The sequence below is a fragment of the Rhipicephalus microplus genome, chromosome 8 (assembly GCF_043290135.1).
Source record: "Rhipicephalus microplus isolate Deutch F79 chromosome 8, USDA_Rmic, whole genome shotgun sequence".
Lineage (NCBI taxonomy): Eukaryota > Metazoa > Arthropoda > Arachnida > Ixodida > Ixodidae > Rhipicephalus > Rhipicephalus microplus.
In genome coordinates, this window is record NC_134707.1 from 92,527,516 (window position 1) to 92,553,690 (window position 26,175).

Consider the following 26,175-nt stretch of genomic DNA (forward strand, 5'->3'; position numbering starts at 1 on the left):
AGAATGATTCCGCTAGCTGGAATCTCCACCCCACCACCAGAACCAGATGCGGTGGTTGAACCATTGGTATATATGATGATGTTTGATGTTTTATGGCGCAAGGGCCATTTCACGGCCAAAGAGCGCCAGTTCATCTTACTAAAAACATGGACAATGATTGTGATAAGCGGCTGTATAAGGGCCATAAAATTCCTCGCGGTAAGGCGGGTAAAAACATACAAGTAATAAAATCATGTCCATGTCGTGAAAGGTGTGTGCGGTGTGAAGAGATCACAAAAGTTGGTGATAATAAAAGACGATGGTGGATATGTATGGCATTAGCACAAGTGCCTCACTTGTTCATACCCTTGCGTCCAAGGGCCGTGAGGCAAGTGCTTTCTTGTGTAACCACCGCAGCAAAAACCTCTCTGGAGAGGTCAAGCTACGGGATGCCCGGGTAGATGATGTGAAAACTGTGAATTTCTTTAAAAAACGCTAACAATGCTTTGTGACTAAAAAGCGGTTCCCTACCGACGAACATTGCAGGGTGCAAAGGTATATGTTGTCGGTAGGGTAATGGAAAGTGTTGTTTTCTTACAGTGTCCAATTGTTTGCACTCAATTAAAATGTGAAGGACTGTCAATACTTCACCACATCTGTCACACAATGGTGGATCGCCACCGGACAAAAGGTGTGTGTGTGTCGTGTATGTGTGTCCTATTCTGAGTCTCGTTAGTATTACCTCTGTATGACGCGATTTCGATACAGGCAGCCAATGACCAAGGTGTGGCTTAATAACGTGTAGTTTGTTTTGTGTGTGTGTATCCCACTTGCTCTGCCAGTATACTCTGAGGTTTCGTTTGAGAGACGGTCTAAGATCAACGGCCGGGATTGATATGGGTGTAGGGGCAGTGCTTTTGTGGACGGATGCAGCGAGCTGATCCGCCCTCACGTTGCCTTGAATCTCACGGTGCCCTGGCACCCAGCACACCACAACATGTTGTTTGAGTGTGTATAGTGTGCATAAAATGGAGTAAAGTGAGACAAAGACTGGGTTTTTGTGTTTTTTAAGAGTGTGCAGAGCCGTTACTACACTGAGGGAGTCTGTATAAATTACTGCTTTTTGTATTTGTAATTGCTTGATGTGTTTAGCCGCCACAAGTATCGCGTAGGCTTCCGCTGTGAAGATACTTGTGCCTGGATGTAGAGGGCCAGCATCCGAAAAGGATGGGCCGACAGCAGCGTAGGACACAGAGGAGTTAGACTTGGAGGCATCTGTAAAGAACTCAGGACGTGTGTATTTGTGTTGAAGTTCCAGGAAGTATGTTCGGATATGGGCAATAGGCGCATGTTTTGTAACTTCAAGAAAGGACACATCACAGTCTATAGTCTGCCACTGCTACGGTGGCAGATATGCTACAGGAGCCACTAAACTATGTTCAAGTGAGACTCCAGTTTCCTCAGCTAGACTTTTCAGGCGAACTGAGAAGGGCTGCCTCATCGAAGGCCTGTTTTGAAACAGAATGGAGCTCGACAAATCAATAATAGTGGAGTATGAGGGGTGCTTCTTATCTGCTTTCACCTTAAGGAAATAAACAAAGGACATGTAAGTCCTCTGCAGGTGAAGCGACCACTCATTCGACTCAACATAAAGGCTTTCTACGGGGCTGGTGCGAAAAGCACCCGTAGAAAGGCGGATGCCCAAATGGTGCACGGGGTCCAGCATCTTCAAAGCACTTTGTGTTGCAGACTGATACTCAATGGCCCCATAATCTAAGCGGGTGAGAATGAGGCTTCGATACAGACTCATGAGACATTGCCTGTCACTACCCCACGTAAAACGTGACAACACTTTTAAAACATTCATGACTTTTAAACATTTTGTTTTTAGATACTTGATGTGCGGTACAAAGGTCAACTTGTTGTCCAAGATTAATCCTAAGAATTTATGCTCCACATTGACAGACAGACGTTGACCGTTCAATTCAATGTCAGGTTCTGAGTACATGCCTCTCTTTCGGGAGAACAAGACACACGTGCTCTTTAGTGGGTTCAGTCGGAATCCGTTTTCCTCTGCCCATTTGGAGACCTTGTTTAAACCTAACTGAACCTTTCGCTCACACATTACCAGGTTGCAAGATCTAAAGCCAAGCTGGACGTCGTCGACTTATGTACAATAAAACATATTGCGGGGGATGGACAAGTGCAAGGAATTCATCTTGATGAGAAAAAGTGTGCAGCTAAGTACACCACCTTGTGGCACGCCTGTTTCCTGGACGAATGTTTGGGAAAGAGCCGTGCCCACTCGGACACGGAATGTCCGGTTTGACAGGTAACTTTCGATTATGTGGAACATTCTTCCGCGCACGCCAAGGTGGGACAGGTCTCTTAGAATTCCGAAACGCCATGTAGTATCATAAGCCTTTTCGATATCGAGGAATACAGAGAGAAAATATTGTTTATGGACGAAGGCGTCCCTGATCTGTGCCTCGATACGAACAAGGTGGTCTGTGGTGGATCTACTTTCTCGAAACCCGCACTGAAATGGGTCGAGCAAATTATTTGTTTCAAGGAAATGTACAAGTCGGCAGTTTATCATTTTTTCGAAGACTTTGCACAAGCAGCTTGTAAGTGCTATAGGCCTATAACTCGAGGGTAAAGAAGGGTCTTTGCCCTCTTTCAAAATGGGAATAATAATAGCCTCTTTCCAGGAGGTAGGGATAGCGCCAGAAAACCAGATAGCATTGTACAAACAAAGTAAGGTTTTTCGTGTTTCGATTGGTAGGTTTTTTTAACATTTCATACACCACACGGTCAGAACCTGGGGCAGAAGTACTGCAGGAGTTTAGAGACATTTGCAGCTCAGCTAGACTGAAAGCTTGGTTATATGCCTCGGATCTAGTGCATTTGAGTTCAAGTTTCTGCTTTTCTATTCTTTTTCTGTATTTTTGGAAAGTGTCAGTATAGTGGGATGAGCTGGACACCTGTTCGAAGTGTGCACCGAGGAAGTTTGCCTGATCTTCCAAGGTATCACCCCGAGTATCCACGAGTGGAAGTGTGTGTACTTGTTTTCCTGCTATCCTACCGACCATGTTCCAGACTTTAGCCTCCTGTGTGTATGAATTGATCCCTGACAAAAACTTCTGCCAGCTTTCTCTTCTGGCCTGCCGACGCGTTCTCCTGCTTTGAGACTTTATTTTCTTGAAGGTGTCATGATTTTCGGCTGTTGGTGAGTTCCGAAGCAGCCTCCAACCTCTGTTTTGCTGTTTGCGCGCGTTTCGGCATTCAGAGTTCCACCATGGCACACGCCGTTTTCCTGGGTGCCCATTTGTTTGTGGGATGCATTTTGTTGCAGCATCAATCAAAAAAGCTGTGAAGTAGTCGACAGCAACATCAATGCTTAAAGTACATATGTCACTCCAATCTATACGAGCGATGGTATGAAACGGTTCCCAGTCGGCTCTGTTTATGAGCCATTTGGGAACACGGGGTGTACACTCAGTTGCTGTAGTTGTGCTCAAAACTACGGGAAAGTGGTCACTTCCGTACAGATTACTGACGACTTTCCACTGGAGTAGAGGCACAAGAGATGGAGACACTATGCTTAGGTCTATGGAGGAGTAGGTGTTATGTGCAAGATTATAATAGGTTGGTTCTTTTCTATTTAGGAGACATGCGTTCGACGAGAGAAGGAATTGTTCAATCAGTCGACCTCGCGCGTCGCAACGAGAGTCTCCCCATAGCCTGCTATGCGCATTGAAGTCTCCAAGGAGAACATAAGGCTCCGGAAGTTCATCAATTAAAGAGTGTAAATCACGTTTTTGCAGCTGATAGCTAGGAGGGATGTAAATAGTGCAGATTGTGATTAGTTTATCAAAAAGAACCGCTCGAACAGCCACTGCCTCAAGGGATGTTTGGAGTTGTAAGTGTGTGCATGCAATTCCTTGATTCACTATGATGGCAACACCTCCGGATGATGTCATGGCATCATCACGGTCCTTTCGAAAAATAACGTATTTGCGAAGAAAATTTGTGTGTTTTGAATTAAGGTGTGTTTCTTGTACACACAGCACTTTTGGTGAGTGTTCGTGTAGGAGTTCTTGGATGTCGTCAAGGTTTCTGAGAAGGCCCCTGACGTTCCATTGTATAATTCAAGTGTTCATGGTGAATGTAAAATAATGCTGTGTGTACGAAAAGCGAGTGGCTGTTTAGACGGGGAGTTTGAGTTCACTTAACAGGGCCGTCACCAGGCCCTGTTATTTGCTTTTTTGTTTTCTTGGCGCGCTCCAAGGAGCCACGCCGCTCTTTCGGCACCACGGGTGCCGACGTATCTATTGCCTCCTCGGAGGCACTGGATGCCCGCACGTGCGGGCTGTTAGTTTGGATTTTGGGCCTCGCCTGGTGAGGGGAGGCCTTGAGACCTGAAGACTCTGGAGTCTCCGGTCTCTGTTTGGGAGTAGGCGGTGTAGCCTGGGCTACAGCCGCCTTGGGGGCAGGTGCCACAGCCGACGGCTCGCTCTGCGCAGGCCGAAGGGGTGGCGAGGGCTGGTGCGGCGTTGCCCCCTGACGCGCCGCATCAGCATATGTTGCGCCGTAAAATGGCGACACTCTTCGTCTTGCTTCTTTGAATGTGATGTTTTCTTTGACTTTAAGAGTGATGATTTCTTTTTCTTTCTTCCAGTTAGGACACGAACGCGAATACGCGGCGTGTTCCCCGTCACAATTCACGCAGTGGGGCGTGGTAACACAGTTATCAGATGGGTGGCCGCGGCCACCACATCTTGCACAAGTTTCCTGACCCCGGCAGTTCTGCGAACCATGACCAAATCGTTGACATTTGAAACACCGTCTTGGATTGGGAATGTAGGGACAGACAGATAGTTTGATGTAGCCTGTGTCTACAGATGAAGGCAGTGTGCTAGATGCGAAGGTGAGTATTAAATGTTTGGTAGGTATTTCTTTGTTTTCTCGTCTGATGACGATTCGTTTCACATCTGTGACATTTTGCTCTTTCCACCCTTCAAGCAGTTCCTGTTCAGACATTTCAAGAAGGTCTGCTTCTGAAACAACTCCGCGTGAGGTGTTCATTGATCTATGAGGTGAAACAGATACTGGGATGTTACCAAATGCTACGAGACTGCCAATTTTTTCATAGTGGTGTTTTTCCGGCAGCTCAAAGAGAAGGTCTCCGCTAGCCATTTTTGTAACCTTGTATCCTGGGCCAAAGACCTCAGTCAGAGATTTAGCAACAAGAAATGGAGATATGACTCTGGCTTGTTTTGTTGGGTTTTCGCTGTGCACAACATGGAATTTGGGGAAACATTGTCTGGGTTGGCTGAAAATTGAGATGTCATCGGTGCGTCCCCTCTTAGGTGGAGGACGATCTAGTAGACGGGGAAATGCAGGTGTTCCCATAGTAGTGTAGTTTTTTTTCGGCAGCAATGGCGACTACCCACCATGGAGTCCAACCAGGGGACGCTGAAGCACTTAATAGCATAAGGCTGCAGACGCCAGCCGTACATTGCCACTATAACCAAATATAACTACTCAAGGTTGAGTAATTACACAAGGTTAACCCTTGCCGCCAGGAAATTTGGAAGTAAACAGAAGAGAGAAGAAGACAGGATAGATTTAAAGACGAGAAAAGACTAAGATGTAGGAAGAGAGAGATAGGAAAAGGCGACTGCCGATTTCCCCTGGGTGGGTCAGCCCAGGGGTGCCGTCTACGTGAAGCCGGGGCCAAAGGGGTGTGTTGCCTCTGCCGGGGGGCCTTAAAGGTCCAATCACCCAGCATTGGCTCAACCCCCAGGATCCCCTTTTCCCCGGACACGGCAAAGCCACGCACGGCTAGGCGTGGGAGGGAGCCGAAACTCCCCCGTTAGCTCGGGTCCGTGGAACCATTGGTATATATGTGCACATGGTTATTGTACATTTCGTGCAGGAGGTGCAAGCTCAATAGTTTTAGGGCTGACAAAGGCAAATTTCATTTTTTTCTGTATTTCTGGAATTAAAAGACGTACTTGCGGAAGTGTCAGGCACCACGGAGGATACACCAGCTTCTCAGCAGGCGCAAACCTGACGTAAACGACACACGACGTGGATAGACAATTGCACTAAATTTCATGCGGGGCCTCTCAGTAGCGAGGGTTGCCAAGTGGCGGGAAGGATTCCTAGCATTTTTCCTGAAGTACGTACGCACCGTTTCAATGGTGAAGTGCGTCCTGATCGTGTAGTCCTGTGCAATGGCAGTTGTTGGAGGTGTCGATGCGCAGTGGGGTAAACCAAGGCATATATCCTAAGTGCCTGGGCTTGAATATTTTGTATTGTGTGCAGGTTCGTTTGGCAGGTGTTAGATATTACAGGTAGGCTGTACCACAGGAATTCAATAAATAATACCTTGTACAGCTGTAACATATACTCGACAGACACTCCCCAACTTTTCCCGGCAAATGGCGGTGAGCCGCTTTTTCACGTAGTTTACTTGTGGGTTCTAAGACAGCTGTCAGTCTATTATGACTCCCAAGAACCTGTGGCTCTGGTTGCATGACACCAACTGCCCGTTAATTGATATGCCGTAAGTGTACACTGGCTTTCTGCTGAAGGCCACGACTGCACACTTTCTACTTGCGATTTCGAGCCCTTGTTTGCGTAGGTGTGTGATGTCACTGATACTGCCTTCTGAAGTCGAGCGCGAAGTTAAAGTCGAGTCACACCTGATGTCCACACACAGATGTCATCAGCATACGTGGAAAGTCGTACACTTCTTGGTTGCTTCCCAACTAGTTCTATGAGTGTTAGGTTGAACAGCGTCGGGCTTAGCACTCCGCCTTTCGAGACTCCTCGGCTACAGTAATACTCGGGCGTCGGGACAATCTCTGTCGGCATGTGAAAAGATATATTTTTTAGGTTGCTCTGAACACACATATATATCTTGCTACCAAGTCTCACTCCTTCTAATGCACTGAGAATGGCTTCGTGGGTGACATTGTCGTATACCCCTTTTACGTCAAGAAACAGAGCAGTAGATAACCGTTTGCAGGCCTTCTGGTACTCTAGATATGCCACCAAGTCAATTACATTGTCAATTGATGAGCGGCCTCGTCTGAACTCAGACATGTCATATAGATATACTTCGTGGAACTCTTAGTACCATTCTAGAAGCGTTAAAATCATTTTTTTGATGATTTTTTCCACACAGCTGGCGAGGGCATAACGGGCGCTAGGAGGCAACGTCCAAAGGTGACTTGCCATCTTTGAGAATTAGAATCAGGTGACTTGAATTCCATTCCTGTGGAACCATGCCAGTTTGTCAGTTGTCGTTGTATAGCAGCAAGAGTGCCTTCCGAGGTTTATCTCTTAGAAGACACAGAGCGCGGTAAGTGACGCCGTCAGGTCCTGGCGCTGAAGAACGTCTACTCAAAGCAAGCGCAGCATTGAGTTCTTCCATTGAAAACGAACACGCCATTCGGAGATTACGTGAAGATACAGAAAAGTTGGGCTTCTTCGTCCCAGTTAAATTCGCCCCGCTGGAAATCCTTCGACAGAAATAATCTGCGACATCAATCACTTCGCAGCGTAAATGAAGTGCACTAGAATTATATGGGTAGCACTGAGTAATGGTTGTACAAGGACCCCAGACAGTTTTCCAGATCAGTAACAGAGGCTGTCTGGGATCCAAAGACTCATAAAAAGATACCCATCGTCGCTTATCCAACTTGTCCAAGTGACGCTGTATTTTATTTTGTGTGCGTCCGGCCACTGTCAGATCATCATGACTTCGTGCGTCTATAACTTCGTTCTGCACGACAACGAATCGCTCCGAGTTTCTCGAGATTAATGTCCATATCACTTCAATGTGAACTCACTGGAAGCGAATGCGTGGTGGACTGTAGAGCACTCTTTATTGCGTCCTCTAGGCTGAAGGGTGAGCCGCTAACATAGTCTTCCTTGATTAACGTGCATTTTTGCTAATCGGTGCACTTGACGGCTCTGGGGGACTTGAGACTTGAAATGCCTTCAATTTTCAGGTATGTTGGAACAGCTGTAACAATAAGCCAAGCACAAGCTTGAATGGAAATGAACAATTCACCACAGTTTCTAATATCTAAACTGCCGGTGGAATTGCCACTAGAAGCAACAGCTAGATGATGTTTCCTTAGAAGCCACCTGAAACGACGGCGACCTTCCCTGGTGTAAGAAGCTATTTCGCTGCATTTTACAATGACCTTCTTGCGCGGCAGCGCTGTTCCTGTCGCACTCTTCGTGGCGAGAATTTCTCGGCCCCAAATTGCTTGTGCTGTGTCTTTTAAAACGAGCATTGGCTTCTTGTTCTTTAAGATTTTGCTTGCTGAATCCCCTTTCATAACAATTCCCTTGGCCCCTTGAAACTGCAAGAAAAAGGAAAATATAGTATTCTTGTTTTTTCGCACATTATATTGCGAGGCTGCGAGAGACATGGACTATATGGCAAGTGGTGCCCTGTAATGCCCCATCTCGAAGCACAAGAAATAATGAACTACTAACTCGCCCAATTCATCACTCTGCTAAACAACGTATACATATTCCCATTATAGCAACAGATGGAAATGGAACTGAAATCAGCATTGAAAGTACGAACTATCAACTTTCTTTTTCAAGAAATCAAGGTGTGTTTGGTTGGAATTGTGTTAATGGCTCATATCCTGCTTGAACTCACGGGGCATCCACCATGTAGAAAAAATGAGGGGCTCTTTCCATAATGCTGCCATTTTTTTCGCAAAAAAAATTACACAAACAAACACATATAGAAGTAGTATACCAAAGAGTGTGGTGTGAATGCTTAAGTTGAAAATTTCACATGCACATGCCACATTTTCAGTTGATCAGCACAGGGAACTGTGTCCCTGTTGTTACTTTCGTCGATGCACACAATGAGCACTAGTGTAAGCATAGCAGAGCTGTGCAGCTAAACCCGAGTTTCCTCCTCTTTTCCAGAGACCTGGAATTGAAATCACGTTCTTTAGTTCGTTGTTCTTCAGCTTCAATGCTTTTCTTTGATAGATTTGGAACGAACAGGACTGAAAATTTTGCAATTTTTGGAGGTCAACGTACACCTAAATAGGTTAGAGCCAATTGTGGGAGCACCCAAATATAGAGGACTACATAGATAGAAAAGCTCGACGTGCCAGCACGCTAAAGAATGTTTCGCATTTATTAACAGAATAGCAAACTGTTGCTGTAGCTGGATCTCTTTGTGGGAGCCTGTTTTCTGATATGAGCCTGTGGGAGTCTGTTTTGAACTATAAAAAAGCTAGTAATAGAATAAGAACTGGTGCACCGAAGCTTTGATCCTAAATGAACTTAGAAATCAAATGCCATACTTACATTAAACAATCTTGCTTTTCAGGCTTTTTTTCAGAGTTGCTACCCTTTCTTTGAAAAAATCATGTTCCTCTTTCAATTCCACAGCTTTAGATTTGCACATTTTAACCTTCTCAGTCATTTCTTTCAACTCACTGCGAGCAAACAGAGAGTCCGAACCACTCTCTAAGCTCCCTGATATCACATGAATGGCATGGCTCTGTTTGCGCTGAAGCAGACAATGGGCAAACATCTACACTAGCGAAGAAGGTATTGAAAAATTTACAACAAAGAGTAAGCCTATATCTCATACCAACCAACCTGTTTCCTATTGCCGCCTTTATCTCTTTATGTCCGACGCTAAGACTTCTCAACATTGTTGTGGGCATCGTCAAGGGAGTTGGATAATATTTTGTGATACAAGGTCTATCTTACATTTTCCCTGTTCTGCTTCTACTTGTGTAATGTACATGTAAAGAATTTAAAAACATCTAAAAACAATTTAGATACAGAATTGTCTGGGAGAATCTGCACATCACTGCAATGATGTAGCTATTCCAAAATTTGTTTTGCTGTACTGCAGACACATGAAGCATAGTGGACATAGGAGTGATGCATCACCATCAGCAACAGATGAACATACACGTGCGCATTATCAGGCCGCTACACCCATGTTGTACGCACCACGTCCCAAAGATGCAGAAAGTGGACCAACGCCCGCGTTGCACGCCGATGCTTCAGATACTGAGGGGCCTTCGCTACCGACCGGAGCAATAAAAAGACCACATCATGGGCTGCAACTTCAAAGAGGGCGGAAAACGATAGCCAAGACACTTAGAAGAGCCAAACTATGCTGAAGCATCTACTAAAATCTATTTGTGCGATTCTCAACGAGCTACACACACCAGGAGCGAAAACAGCAGTGCAGATCCTCAACGTGCTGGAACCGCTACTACTGACCCTTCCGATGCTTAAACACTATGGCGAATTTCTTCGATGAACGTGTGCGCACCTCTGCTAGAATGCAGTGGAACGCACGAGGTTTGCGAAGCCGATTGTCTGACTTTCGACAACGAATGTTTAAATACAAATTTACGTTGGTTGTAATATGTGAGCCCAATATGATGCCTCGTTTCGTATTTCCGGATACGTCACTTTGTGGTCACGTGATGATCGAAATGCGAGCAAAGTAATTATATGCGTACGTCAAGATTTAACGTACGTGAGACATGCCGTGGCTCCTCATGCTTCTAACGACTATATTTGCCTATCTATAAAGCACAAGCGACGTTCAATATCAATCATTAGTGGATACATTCCTCCTAGAAGCCACGTGGACTGTTCCCATCTATTGTCTGTGCTCCAAGCTTGCCCTGGACCACATGTATTAGTTGGGGATTTTAATGCACATCATCCCTTGCGGGGTTCTGCTTCAATGAACACCCGCGGTAGCGACGTTGCCGATTTCGTGCTCAATCAGGGCCTGTTGTCCATTAACGATGGCTCACCTACTTACCTCCGTGGCGCATCGTACAGCAGCTGTCTAGACGTAAGTTTTGTGAGCAGAAGTCTCTTGCCTACCACCTGTTGGTTCGTAGACGTCGAAACACATAGAAGTGACCATCTTCCTACATATATACAGCTAAAAGGATTACGTCGTTCGACTCCCCTGCCTGTGAAAAGCGTAGACTGGCTAGGATTCCAACCTTCTGTAAATGCTCAGTTCGGGAATATCCAATCTATATCTGAAATAGAAAGCCTAATTGCATCAGCCTTAACAACACATACGAAACTTGTCAATGTGTCGCTACCAAGGTCACAACGTGACGCACAATATGAATACTTTCGTGCAATCCGTCGCCGGGCAGAGAGAAAATACAGGAGGACGAAATCACCATCTGACCTATCTACAGCACTCCAAACACAACGACATGTATTGCGACACCTCGATAAGCTCGATAGGCAACGGTGGAGGTTATTTTGTAGCTCTCTTGATCCCAGAAAACCCCTTTCTCGAATATGGCAAACTATCCGAAGCCTTCAGACGCCCACTCAACAGTTGCTCTCTTTCCGATCTTTGGCTCTAAAGCAAGGTCGACCTGAAGTAGAGGTTGCAGAGGATTACTGCCACTTACTCGTAGGTATGTCCTCCTCATCGATATCAGCTTTGTGTTTAGCCTCACCGCCATCCAGCGACGATCGCCTCGACTTACCATTCATAATGCACGAACTCGACGCTGCGATTTCTGCGTCCCGACGGTCGTCCGCACCAGGGCCTGACGGAATTACTTATTCGGCTCTATATCACCTCAGCCGGGAAGCAAGGCAGGCTCTCTTGTCGTTCTACAACTCTACGTGGGAAACAGTGACAGTCCGAGAGAGTTGGAAGTGCAGTCGCATAGTGGCCTTACTGAAACCAGGCAAGTGTTCACACGAGTTGTCTTCTTATAGACCCATTGCCCTAGCCAGTTGCATCGGTAAGGTGATGGAACGCATGATGCTGGCAAGATTGGAATGGCTGCTGGAGAATAATGTCGGCTTACCAGATTTTAGAAATGGCTTTCATAGAGGTGAATCATCAATAGACGGTGTTGTAGATCTAGTTTCTTCTGTTGAAAAGGAAAGACAACATCGGAGATTGGTAGGGGCCATTTTCTTAGATATAAAGGGCGCGTACGATAGCGTCTACCATGAGGTCATTCTTGACGCACTTGAAGACATCAGCGTTGGTGGCCGATTACACGCATTGATAGGGGGCTATCTCAAAGGACGTACTACATTTATGTCGACATCCGACGGTGACACGGCCAGGCACCACGTAAGCCGTGGAGGTCTGCAAGGCGCCGTCCTAAGCCCCATGCTTTTTAACATAGCGCTCATTGGCCTTGAAGCTGAGCTTCCCGACGTTGTCAGGATCAGTGCGTATGCGGACGACATATGCATATGGGCATCTGGAGCAATGTGACCACAACTGCGAGCAAGGCTACAACAAGGCACATCAATAACATCTAAGTACTTTCGTCGTCAGGGCCTGGAACTGTCAATAGCAAAATGTGCTGCATTGGCATTTACGAAGAAATCAATGTCGTGGTACCCAATCTTTGCTCACGGAGCAGTGATTCCCGTGGTCAAGCACCACCGCTATTTAGGGGTCGTCATTGATTGCAACCTGTCATGGTCAAAGCATGTGACTGTGCTGCGAAACAAACTAATCAGGTTTGTGTATGTTCTTCTTGTTATAGCAGAACTGAGATGGGTCCTTCGGAGAAAAGTCTTCTGCCGTTATACAAGGCATTGTTTGTGGTCTATATAAGGAACAGCTCTGCTGTGCTTTCTAGCATGCGGGCAACGTGCCTTCGTACTTTAGAGAGCCTTCAAGCACGAGCACAGAGAATATGCCTTGGCCTGCCACGTTGCACGTCCACCTCTGGCACTATAGAGGAGTCCCGCACCTACCCTATACAGGTTTACACGTCCTGTGCGCCACTTCATTTGCACCTTCGTCTGCTGACCCGACATGCACAGCACCCGTTGTCTTCACTACCAGTGGACCAACCAGGCTGTACCTATTCGTGATGCCTCGATACGCATAGGCACATGATCCCTTCAGGCTTCGCACCAGCCGTAATCCCTGCAGTGCCTCCATGGACATTGACTAAACCGCTGGTGTGCCTTCACATACGTGGGATTTCGTATAAGTCGCCTGTTTCTTATATTGCCCTCAAGCAACTCACCTTGGCACATTTAGATGACCGATTCAGCGACTCTGTGCACATTTACACCGATGTATGCGTAACTTCATCCGCCTCAGCTGCAGCCTTTGTGATCCCTCAACACAGTGTTTCCCGACAGTACAAATTAGATCATAAGTGATCTTCGACAGCTGCAGAACTTGTTGCTATACAAGAAGCCATAAAATTTGTGAACGACCAAGCACCGCGTAAATGGACGATTCTGTCTGATTCAAAATCAGCGCTTTAAGCTAACCATTCTTGCTCAAGAAGAGGCCAATTTTAAGAGTTAGCATTTGGAATCGTCCAAGCATTTGACCTAACACACAGGAGCGATCACTTGATTAAACTTCAATTGATTCCTTGACAGTGCGGCCTGGTTGGCAACAAAACAGCCAATAGTGAAGCAAGAGTGGTAGTATACAACGCTCCTATGTACGTCAAAGTACCGTACTCGCGAAGTGACGTCAACACATTGTTGAGATCACTCATGCGCGAATGCGCTGCCACTTACTGGTCGCTACCAGATCACCGGAACAAGCATCTGCGGGAAACAGACCCCGGTATGACTTTTCGTCTTCCAGATAAAATCAGCCGATGACATGCTAATATACTGCACCGAATTCGCCTGGGCGTCGCCTTCACTCGCCACTACACCCACCTAATCGGCCGTGCGGACAGCCCAAATTGTGAACGCTGCCAAGTGCGCGAAAACATAGCTCACATATTTTGTGACTGTGCATTATACGTGGCGCAAAAAAATGCTAACTGCAACGTTTGCAAGCATTGGACGAACACCATTAAGTGAAAGCCACATATTGTCAGCAATGAACGACAAAACAGTGTCAAAAACTGTTACAAAGGCTGTTCTAGACTTTATAAAAAGCACTGAACTATTAACTAGACTGTAGGGTACTATGCTAAGTGGCTACTGTACATACGCACCACCTCTTCTTGTCCCCATCATCACCCTTCATCCCTCTTTCCTTACCCTTTCCCTTATCCCCTGTGTAGAGTAGCAGGCTAGAGTAAACTAGGTCAGGCTGACCTCTCTGCCTTCTAATAAATTTTCACTCTCTCACTTCAGTACTGGCACTTTTTTATTCTGCATGCGTTCGTGTTCTTCAGCTTCGTTTTCTGATTATCCAAGAAAGAGAAAAAGCAAATAATAATTCATTTACAAGCGGTAGTAGGGGCAGATCTTCAACTATAAAGCAACAAAGGGATACAAAATCAAATGCGCATTGATCATAATGTTAAATGAATGTGGTTGTGTCCGATCTGCAGAAAAACCAACGAGAAACGTCTATGCTGAAAACGAACATAGCTGACCAATCACGATAACAATTTATTCAACAGACATTAATTAAAGAAGCATAGTCTTGAGCTGTTTTGAGCTGTGGAAAGCTAAGATAGGTACACAGACACGATCTGATCATTGTATTTTTCCGGCAGCCGCAAGAGGAGCATGGTCTTTTGGTACATAATGTAAGTGGAATAGGGATTGATTGATTGATAGATATGTGGGGTTTAACGTCCCAAAACCACCATATGATTATGAGAGACGCCGTAGTGGAGGACTCCGGAAATTTAGACCACCTGGGATTCTTTAACGTGCACCCAAATCTGAGCACACGGGCCTACAGCATTTCCGCCTCCATCGGAAATGCAGCCGCCACAGCCGGGATCCGAACCCGCGACCTGCGGGTCAGCAGCCGAGTACCTTAGCCACTAGACCACCGCGGCGGGGAGTAAGTGGAGTAGTGAATTCTTGAGACCTGGACGGACTGAACAAGCGCCTGTGTCTTCTTGCTTACAGATTCCCTGCACATATGTAGGCTATTTTACTTTGTGGATGTAATGTCCCGTTGCACTCATACTCTATAATTAGATTCTCAAAGTGGCGAGCATCACCCGGAGGGTGCTTAACGCTATCTTGTGATGACATCACTCGCAAAGGTTAGGTGCTGCCATAACGTGAAGCACGTGTTTGCAATGTCCTGTTGGCACAATAAATAAATAAATAAAGGCCTCGGCAACAGCCCTTCCAGACGGACAACTAGACAATCTGAGCTAGAACAACAACGTTAAAAAATTTGCGCTAATATTTGCGTTAAAATGTTAAACCTATATGCTCAACTGCTCTGATAATAATACGCGCACTGTTACAGAATCCAAAACACGTACCTGTCAATATCAGGATCTGGGCGTGATTGAAACTAGTGTCTTCATCATCCACCGGGTCGCACCAAAAAGCACTATGCGTAGCGCGTTTATCAAAATCTGAGTCGTTTGCAGGCACAAAATCTTTGATGTCTCTGACCGCAATGACGTGACGTTTCTCGTCGAAATCGTTTAAAAATCTCACCACCGCAAGCATCTCGATGACGCAACAAATACTGCAAAGTGTTGGAAATGAATGCACGATCGAAGCACACAAACCTTAGCCACACATGAACACACAAAGCAAGACCAAAATCCACTCGATTGGATAGGATTGCATTGACGTGTTTCACAAAATAGCCATTGTCATGCAGTGATTTCAGGAAATTTATCTCCCAAGTGCTAGACAAACTTTATAGGTAAATGTAAAATATTTATATGTATTATAGATCGGAATATTTTTTGATATGTCTTAACACAGGCATCCGCCATTGACTAATGTGGGCGCATAGAGTTAATAAACAAAGTGACTATATTAACTCTTTGTGTGGGCGGGTTTGTGTTGCAAGTGTAATCCAATGCAATCCAGCGATATCCAATAGTGCCGACAACGTTAACAACGGTGTGTTTGCCTCGGCCGTCTCTGTTTTTCGCGAATATGCGTCCCCTAAAGCCGCATTTGGAGCCAATAAACAATGCTCCTTACCTTCCGAAATCGTTTCGGGCGTATCTGCAAAGCCGTGCGTTCGCGCTGGGCACCGATGACAACCAAAGCAGCATCAATGCTGTCCCGGCGCCAGATGTGTCATGTGGAGACGACGATAATGGAGACAACGTCATGGACGCGGCATGAGAAAATACTGCAAGACGACAAATTTGTGCCTGCGACTAACTCGACCTCCCCTGAAGCGCTACCTGTGCAGAGTGACCATCAACAATCGGCTCAAGACATGCTGTTAGTTTTACTGAGCTTTGCACTGGAGACCGGCGTGTCTTGGGAAGCTGTTGAAGCTCTGCAGAGGCTGATTGTGCACATAATTGAAAAGCATGACGATCCGACGTCAAAGTACAAGTTTAAGAAGCAAGTGGCAGCCAGAATCTGGGCCGCCTGATTTCACTTCTACCGTGCGCTTTGCAGGAATTCACTAGGAGAGACGACGGGTGATCTGCAGGAACGAAACAACTTTCAGGCCGGCTGCTCAACTAGTAACAACAGCTACAGCGGAAGGAATTTGATTCTAGACGGCCACTATCTCATCACCTTGCCAATTGTGCAGGAGCTTTCTTCCTTGCTCTGTGATCAAGCTGTCGCAAATGATTTAGTTCAAAGGCTCCATTCTTTTAACTATCAAGAGCACGCCAAAACGTCAGCTGACGTGAGAAAATTCAGTGAAACAACATACGGCTCTATGTACCAAGAACTGAGACAAAAACTGGGGGAGGGTGACCTCACGCTAACCTTCAATGCTGATGGCAGTCTGCTTTTCAACTCCTTCAAATTTTCTATTTAGCCGATACAGATAGCAGTGAACAAGCTACCACAATAGTTGAGGTCTAAAAACATTAAAGTGCCCTGTGGTATGGCCAGTCATATCCTGATATGATATATTTCTTGGAAGCTTTGTACAGCAAATGAGAGGCATCAATTCCAACGAAGGTGTGACTGGCATGGGTGGCACCTGACCATTGCGTTCACAGGTGAGAAAAAAACTCTGTTTCAGTCATGGTACTGAACATCTGTGGTTAGCTAGTGTCAGGCTCAGATATCATGAGCACTGTATGAGGTATACTTAATTTCATATGCCTTAATGGAAAAAACTTACCATCTGAATTACAATAAATTATATTTTGACTATAATGCAAGTTCAAATATTTCAGTGACAGGGCTTTCAAATCTGTGAATTAAAAGCAGAATGAGGAATACAGGAAGATTTGGTAACTTGGTAGTATAAAAGTATTGATAAGTACAAAACAGTGCTTAAATTTACGAATATATCGTGACAATGCACATATGCACTCACTTAAACAGTTTGCTTAAAAAGTAACGAGTCACTCAATAAACCCAGTTGCTAGTTCTGAACCATGTGGGTCATTTTTCTTGTCTGGTGTGCTTAGTACTATCATATAATTATCATAAACGTAGTATGTTTGTTTTAACATGAAAATATTTGAACAACATAAGTAAAGTATAATGAGAGCCCTGCATGGTTTTAAATACAATGTACTTATTGCAAGTTTACTGCCTCAGCTGTCGTGTTGATGCTCCGGCCCGAGCAGCATTGCAAACATTTATGCAGTATAGTAGCTACTATGGCTGTGGATGGTGCTCACATTAACGGAAGACCGTGGATGGTGGGTAAAGCTTGTAACGAATTTCGCTGTCTCATAGACGCTATAACATTCAAGTAAATCTTTTTAACTTTGAGGCCTCGTTCTTATGGTCTTCGAGCAAACAAATCTTGCATATATATGCGCAGTTATATTGTTCATTTACAAGAAATTTCTGTGTTCTTGCTAAAAGTTTGTTATTTTTCAAAAATGCTGTCGTTTGACCCACCATTATAATAAATTACATCTTAGTGGTATAAAGAAAATTCCCATGTTGCTTAGTATCTCCAATAAAGAGGTTTTGGAATATTGACGAGCCTTTTTATCCCTTGCATAGTGGCTGTGGCATTTTGCTGCCAAGCATGAAGTGGCGAATTAATTTTAGATTGTAATGGCTCCATTCTGAAGAGAACAGCAGGCGAAATGGCCATGCTTTTTGTGTATTTATTTAAGGTACATTTCCAAAATGTGTATGTGGCGTTCATTGTAGAAAACCAGTCTTATCCTTGAATGTCAGCAAATAAGGAACTGGACAGGCATTTTTTCATGTTTACTTGTATTACTTTGTATTATTTTGCGAAAGTGTAACTGTCAAGTACCAACTGGGCCTGGCAGCCAAGCACGAAGGAAATTCAGGGAAAAACACTAAAGAACACACAGAAAAGGCGTCAACTCTACACCACCTATACAAAGGGTTGAATGGCTCAACACCTGTGATTAACCTGCCACACTTCAATGTCATCTGAAGTTTCACCCCAGATTACATGAATTGTGTGCTTTTAGGTGTAGGGCAGCATTTCATAGAGCTTTGGCTGTTCGCAGTAAATCAGTCATATTACGTTGGTTCAGCACAAGCTTTATCTAATATAGATGAACGCCTTTGTGCAATTCAGCCCCCTCAATCAGTATCACGTCTGCCTCGCTCTCTTTCGGTGCGAAAATACTGGAAGGCTAGCGAATGGCAGCAATAGCTGTTGTATATTTCGCTACCATGCCTTGAGGGGCTTTTGCCAGCACATTTTTAAAGCACTTTTCACTTTTCGTCCAAGGGACTGCAAAACACAGTGAGTAAAGCTGAATTTACTGCTAGTACGACCTGCCTTGCACGGTTTGTAGATGATGCACAGCTCATATATTGCGAGAAGCGCATGATATACAAAGTCCGTCAGCTGATGTGGTGCTGCAAGCTCTCCTCTGGGCACAGCCCTGATTTAGCTTTGAGTTCAACATTGGCACCTCAAAAATTGGCACTATCAACTAACAGACAGAAAAAGTACTTTATGGGGTCTTAAAAAATGCTACTCCTTTAGAGCAACGTCGCCGGCCGCTCCCACTAAGGGTGTGCCAATTCAAATAGTGGAAGGGATCTTGATGGAAAGCAGCCACAAAAACTTGTGTGCACAAGCATGTCCACGGACTCTGAGTTTTTTTAGTGAAGCCTGGCTGTTCAAGCACTGAATCAGCTCTTACCCTTGTCAGTAAGCCAGGGAAGTATCTCAATCACTGCTTAGCTTGGTAAAAAATCAGCTTGAACACAACACCTGTGAAATTGTTTTGGAGCATGACAGAGTGATTGGAGCTTGGACCATGTTTCAGAGTGAAGCATACAAGAGGCCGAGGAAAACAAACTGCACTGCGTTTGTGACTGGGCAAGAAAAACGCCCAATAATCAAGCACACTGTTTCATTCAGAGATATTGTAAACTCTATAATAATATTTACTGTATCAAATAGGTTTTACTCTGAGCGTGCCTATAACACTAGTCATGTAAAAAAATGGCAAAGGGCGAATTAGTTAATTTTAGTAGAATCGTCAACAAATGTTACTCTTCGTACCAATGTTGAGTGCGATAAAACTATTTTTATAAGGCTGCCACAGACAACACTGTTGGCAACAAAATTGGTAGCCATTCATGTGTGATGAAATTCAAAATATTTTATTAACTGAAATATTAGCATAGTTTTTAGACCACGTACAGTTCTTGTGCAATTTTTCTTTAAATTACCCCTGACACCAGATTTGGAAACTTCAGATGCTTGTCTTGTTTGATGATCGAGCAAATTTCAGCTTTTCTGACTCATTGTAAGTAACAAATGTTGCTGTTAAGATTTTTTAACTAGGTTTTGCAGAACGCATGAGTGCTCAGCTGAATTTTCAGCACCGCATGACACTGCAATTAGTATGATGTAGACAGGCAGGCCATTGTGATGTTCCACAAAAAATTGGGCATCGTCCACGTCGCAGAACAATCATGGTGGGCACATTTGGGGTGCATATTTCGTGAACCATACGAGGCAGTTTGTACAAGCAGTAATTCGAGCTGTGCTCACTGCGTCTTGCAGTAAGAGAGCAATGCCTCGTACGAAAAGCGAAAATTACAATTCAATTTGGCATTACCAACTTCGTATGAAGCAGTCAAAGATGACAAAATGTGCCTTTTCTAGGAACAGGTAGCACATATTCGCACTACCTTACTTGCATGCAAATTAAATGTTTAGACCTTATTCATGTCATTTTTGTCAACCCCATAACAATTATTGGTTGTAATGATTGAATTGTGTGGCTTCATTGGCTTGAAAACCAGTTAATATTTGGCATTCATTGGTGCCACTTTTCACCAAGTTTAATGGCTAAGGTATATATCTTTCATTTGTTTATACAGTTATCATAACATAGATTACCTTCTTAGAAATGACCATCAGGCTTTCACAGCTATATGAGGGCCAGCATATGTGACTACTGCGATTATGATGTGCTAACTTGACGTTTTCTACTTTCAAGCAGGCTAACTTCCAAGTTTCACTCATTGAGTAATAATATTTTTTTACTCTTCAATATCTATGGAAGCGAATGCATCAAAAACAGTGTCTTGTTTTTTATGTGGTCCTCTGTTTAGAAACCTATCGATAAATTAGGGTTCTAGGACGACGACGAAGTGCCGGTATGGCATAATGCCAAATGTTTGAGTTCCATGGACTTTTGTCAATAATTTTCATTTCACCTGTCAAGCGCTATCTCCTGCAGGTGTGCAATGGAGGTAGAGCCCCACGGAAAACTACCGGACACCGGAATGACCGTGGGTGTTGCTTCCAGGAAGCGCTACAGCTCCGAAAGTAGTACTGACAGTGATGACACCAAACCTTACAACCTCAGCAGTGATAAAGCAGGGGACGACAACTTCGAGTCGCCAGGAACCCCAAGAAAAAGAGACGAATTCTGATCACGTCACCCAATTTGAGTGAGCCCATTATGCGATCTTCGTGGAAAATGGAGGTATCAACTATTCTTTTCATGCCAGTTCTCGCTAGTGACAACATGAGACGTCTTAATTGGCAAGCCGTGTCTCTACATCTAGAGGCACTGGTGCCGAACGAAGTAAAGGAAGTCAGAGTGAATAGCCGCAAGAACACCCTAGCGATTGACGTCAATCATGTGACTGCGCGGGACAGATTGCGTGAAGTAACGGAACCTAATAGGATGAAAGTCCGCTCTCGTATACCACTGGGCAAAGAAGTGAGCACTGGGGTGATATATGAAAATTCCGAAGCCATTAACAACTCGGACCTACCAGTCTTGATTAAGCCGGCTTCGGAAGATGCCATTGTTACAAGTATAAGTCATATCGGGACATCACGACGCGTAAGAATTAGATTTAAGAACGAATCACTTCCGTCACACGTAAAAGTGGGCCACTTCTGAGACACAGTTCGCCCTTTCATTGCGAAACCACTTTTGTGCTGGAAGTGCTTGAAGTTAGGTCATGTAAGTGGTGTGTGCATGAACTCTACAATCTGGTCCCGATGTACTGGGCACTACAACAAGGAAATGTGCCAGGCCACGAATTTGAAGCGCTCAAACTGCAATGGACCACACGATGCCTCTTCGAAGGACTGTCCTTTTATTTGAAAGGAGCTAACAATACTGAAAAGGGCCAGAGATGATATCTCATACCGAGAAGCAGTTGCATCTATTACGCGCATAGAAGTTAATGCAACGAATGTGCTCAATTGTTTAAGACACGGATGTGACTGACCGTCTGTGATGTTAAGCACATAACTGCCGTTTTATCGACAGCATGAGTGACATTTCTCTCCTTCTCTTTCTATTTCTAACTTTTATTCTCCTTACCCTCTTCCCAGTGCAAGATAGCCAACCGGGCTCAGCCATGGTTGACCTACCTACCTGCCTTTTTTTCATCCTCATTCTCACTCTCTACATAGGGATGAATTTTGCGTAAGGCAACGCAAATGTAGAATTTAGTAACATTCTTTCTTTCATCACTTCGTGGTTTCATTAGTTATGTGTTGATAAGAAGAGCTGTGTGCATATTTTCGCTCAATACTTTACAATGATATAATTAGTAATTGTGTGTTACCATACTCATAACTTATTGAAACATATGTTACGTGTGTAACCCGTTTTTTTTTCTTGTATGTTAACTCCTGCTGTGTTAACTCTATCCATTCATACTGAAAGCATGAACGAATGCATGTTTTCAACTTATTTGCTGCCTGCAGGACCACGAACAAAGTGCTTTAAATGAAAAGGTTTTAATATTAATAGTAAATATGCATACCTGGTTATGTGTATTCTGGGTCTCTTAATTCTACACACACTTTTGTTTCCATACCAACAAAACAGCACATGTGCCTTCTATAAATAGAGGAAATATTTATTTTATTTATGTGCCACTTTCAGGGAATGTTTGCAGAGGTGAGTGAGAATTTCTGAGGTGAGTGAGTGGGATGTGTCGCTTTTTTTAGCATTATGAGTTCAGAAGAGCTCATTGAGGTCACACTGAATATCTGTCACACTGAATACATGACTCTCCAGTACAACTCGCAGTGCCACCTGGGCACATGATATTCATGTATGTTTCTTGTCAAGATTAGCTGCCAGATTTTCTCTTGAGTGCGAAATTCAAGACGCGAACATCCATTCCAATCATTCAGAGGTGTACGTTTACAAATAAGCACTATCAAGTGAAACCAATGCAATCCAACTTTCAAATCAGCAGCTTTCCACCAAAACCAGTTCAATCTTCAACATGAGTTGTCCAACTTGAACCAATAATATCCCAGCTCAAGATCGGTAGCTTTCACAGGAACCAGTGTGATCCCAGTGGAAGACGAGCAACATTCTACTGGGGCCTGTGTGACCCCATTTCAAAACCAGCAACATCATACTAGTACCAGTACTCAGTCGCCACGAAATCAGCAACACTTTACTGGTACCAGAACAGTACCAGTTCAACACCAGCAATATCCTACTTGTGCCAGTATCCTGTCAATTCAAAACCAGCAACATTCTACTGGTACCAGTTCAAGACCAGTAGCCTTCTGCTGGGACCATTTGAAATCATTTCACTTCCAACTGTGACCAGAAGAAACCAGTTCACTCCCAACTGGGACCACTAAAAACGAGAATAAACCAGTAGAGAAATTTTTACCAGGGCAAAATTGGCATATTTGAAGCTAGCGAAATGGCTCTAAGCGCATCATAAGCGTAGCATGTAGTCACGTTGTCACATAACACGTATCTCACGATTTTAATGCTTGCACCACTCACATACATTCGTCATCCAATAACGTGACGTAATACCCACTTTGGCATATTTGAAGATAGCGATCGAAACGGCTGCGAGCGCATCATGAGCGTAGCATGTAGTCACGTTGTTACATGACACGCATTTCACGATTATCATATTTGCACCAGTCACATACCTTAGATATCCATTAACGAGATGTGATACCAAATTTGGCACATTTTAACCTAGCAAAATGGTCATGAGCGCAGCATAATCGTAGCATCTTGTCACGTTGTTACATAACACGCACCTCATAACTATCATGTTTGCGCCAATCATATACCTTCGTCATCCATTTACGTGACGTAATACCACGTTCGGCATACTTGAAGCAAGCAAAACTGCCGTGACCGCATCATGAGCAAAGCAAGTAGTCACGTTCTCGAATGACATACATGTTACGATTATCATGTTTGCACCAGTCACATACTTTCGCCATTCATTGACGTGACGTAATAGCAAATGCGGCATGTTTGAAGCTAGCAAAACGGCCACGAGCGCATGATAATTGTGGAATGAAGTTATGTGGTTACATATACGCATTTTATTATTATTATGTTTCGACGTATGATTTACCTAAGTCGCCCATTCGCGTCACGTAATACCAAATATGGTACATGTGAAGCTAGCAAAACGGCCGCAAGCACATCATGAGCGGAGCTTGTAGTCACGTTGTAACATAATACTCATCTCACAATTATTATGTTTCCACCTGTCACATGCCCTGGTCATCTATTCACGTCCCGTAACACTGAATTTGGTATATTTGAAGCTAGCGAAACGGCCGCGAGCACATCATGAAGGTCACATGTAGTCATGTCGGTACATGACACGCATGCCAAGATTATCATATTTGGACGTGTGATTTACTTAAGTCGTCCGTTCGCGTCACGTAATACCAAATTTGGTGCATGTGACGTTAGCAAAACAACCGCTAGTGCATCATGAGCGTGGCATGTAGTCATGTTGTTACACATCACGCACCTGATGATTATTATGCTTCAACCAGTCACATGCCTTCGTGATCTATTCACGTCTAGTAATAACAAAATTGATATATGTGTGAAGCTACCGAAACGATCGCGAGTGCATCATGAGCGTAGCATGAAGTCACGTTGTTACATGCCACGTATTTCACGATTATTATGTTTGCACCAGTTACAAACTTTCGCCTTCCATTGACGTGACGTAATACCAAAATTGGCATATTTGAAGCTAGCGTAACGGTCACAAGCGCATCATGAGTGTGGCATGTAGCAATGCTGTTACATGCACGCATGTCATTATTGTTATATTTGGGCGTGTCATTTGCCTATGTCGTGCGTTTTTGAGACGTCATACCAAATTTTGACCACATGACGCTAGCGAAACGGCGGCTAGCGCATCAAAAGCGTGGCATGCAGCCATGTTCTCTTATGACACGCATCTCACGATTATCTTGTTTGCACCAGTCACCTAACTTCGCCATCTATTCACGCCCCGTAATGCCAAACTTGGCATTTGTGAAGCTAGCGAAACGGCTGCGAGGGCATCTAAATGTCTTAGATAGATAGATAGATAGATAGATAGATAGATAGATAGATAGCTTGATAGATATATAGATAGATAGATAGATAGATAGATAGATAGATAGATAGATAGAAAGAAAGATCAATAGATAGATAGATAGATAGATAGATAGATAGATAGATAGATAGATAGATAGATAGATAGATAGATAGATAGATAGATAGATAGATAGATAGATAGATAGATAGATAGATAGATAGATAGATACGCCCAAAGTCGCCAAAGTCCGCTAAGAAACGCCTTGCATTAAAAGAGCCAAGCTTCCCTTGGTACGAGGCGTAGCTCACCTTTCTCTTCTTCTAGCACGCGCCATGTTCACCATTTCTAACAGCAACCACGCGTAGTCAACATCGATCGTAGTCAAAGTATCAAAAGAGGACACTGCTTAGTGGCTGAAAGTTTTGCACGTCTTCTGCCCTCATCGCGAAGTTTGGTTGCAGCAAAAGACAGCTTGACTGCCACCCTGCTACTGGGAGTGGCCACGTTTTCTTTAAGGAGTAAGGTGCAATGCATACTTCATATTTTTGTTATCCAATTCGCTGATGCACCCGGATTCCTTTTGGCACAAAATGCTTTTCTTGGTTTCCCAAGCAACTGTAGTGATGTGAACAAGTTCAGTTGCGTTTATGGTGACGAATAACAATAAAAATCACGCAATCGCAGAAGCACAGGTAAGGAAAGACCCAGGAAGAGAATTAGTTGCGGACACAGTGTACTTTTTCAGACTGTTTCCCGGTATTTTTTTACACGTGTTTCTGAACTTCTGTGTTTCACGCACGCCATGTTCATCAATTCACCCCAATAAAATTCAAAGAAGTTCCTGGCCAATGACAACTTCGAACACAGAAGTCTGGTGTATACATACATCTCCTTACCCGTGCAATGTTTTGAAGCAAGATAGCGTAAACTTGGCTCAGGTTGAGTCCATTTTTCTTGGCGAAGCGCCGGTTACCGTCAGGCGCGATTGCAGCATGCCGTGGTATGATTCCCTGGCGAAGCACCCAAAGCACTACTCTCTCGTGCCAGTTCAACTTGACGTTCCAAGTTGGCGAGAACTCTGTGCGGAAAAAAAATTGCTTGCAAATAAATCCTAGAGCGGAGGGGAAGGGCAAGAAATTGCGTATTGTAGCACTTAAGCTTAGTAAATAATGACACCAGATGCCTCTCTACAAAATTTTTTGAGTGTTTACATGCCCCTACATCACATTTGTGCCATATTTAAGGCCTAATGGTTTTTGTAGCGAGGTCCAGGCTTCTGCGACAGTCAGTCAGTCAGTGAAACAAACTTTATTTGGTCCTGAGAAGACGAGATTGCCCCCGTCCGGGGGCACCGTCTGGGGGCCCCGCCAACGATGGCACCGGGAGGTTAAAGCTCTCGGCGACTTCCCGGGCTCTCTGGACAGCCCTTAGCTGCTGGTCCTTTGCGGAACTGGTGATAAGCTGAAGCCAGTCTTCCTCAGTGGAGGGAGACCCTAAGCC

At 44.4% G+C, this 26,175-nt stretch overlaps 1 protein-coding gene across 1 annotated transcript in view; it reads right to left on the reverse strand.

Moving 5' to 3' along the window:
• LOC119163902 (dehydrodolichyl diphosphate synthase complex subunit DHDDS) overlaps positions 1-26,175 on the reverse strand; it is a 67,874-nt gene that overhangs the window by 23,401 nt on the left and 18,298 nt on the right. Inside the window, exon 2 of the mRNA XM_075870682.1 lies at positions 25,572-25,753. Within this exon, the coding sequence (XP_075726797.1) occupies positions 25,572-25,753 (182 nt within the window). The remainder of the gene's footprint in view (positions 1-25,571; positions 25,754-26,175) is intronic.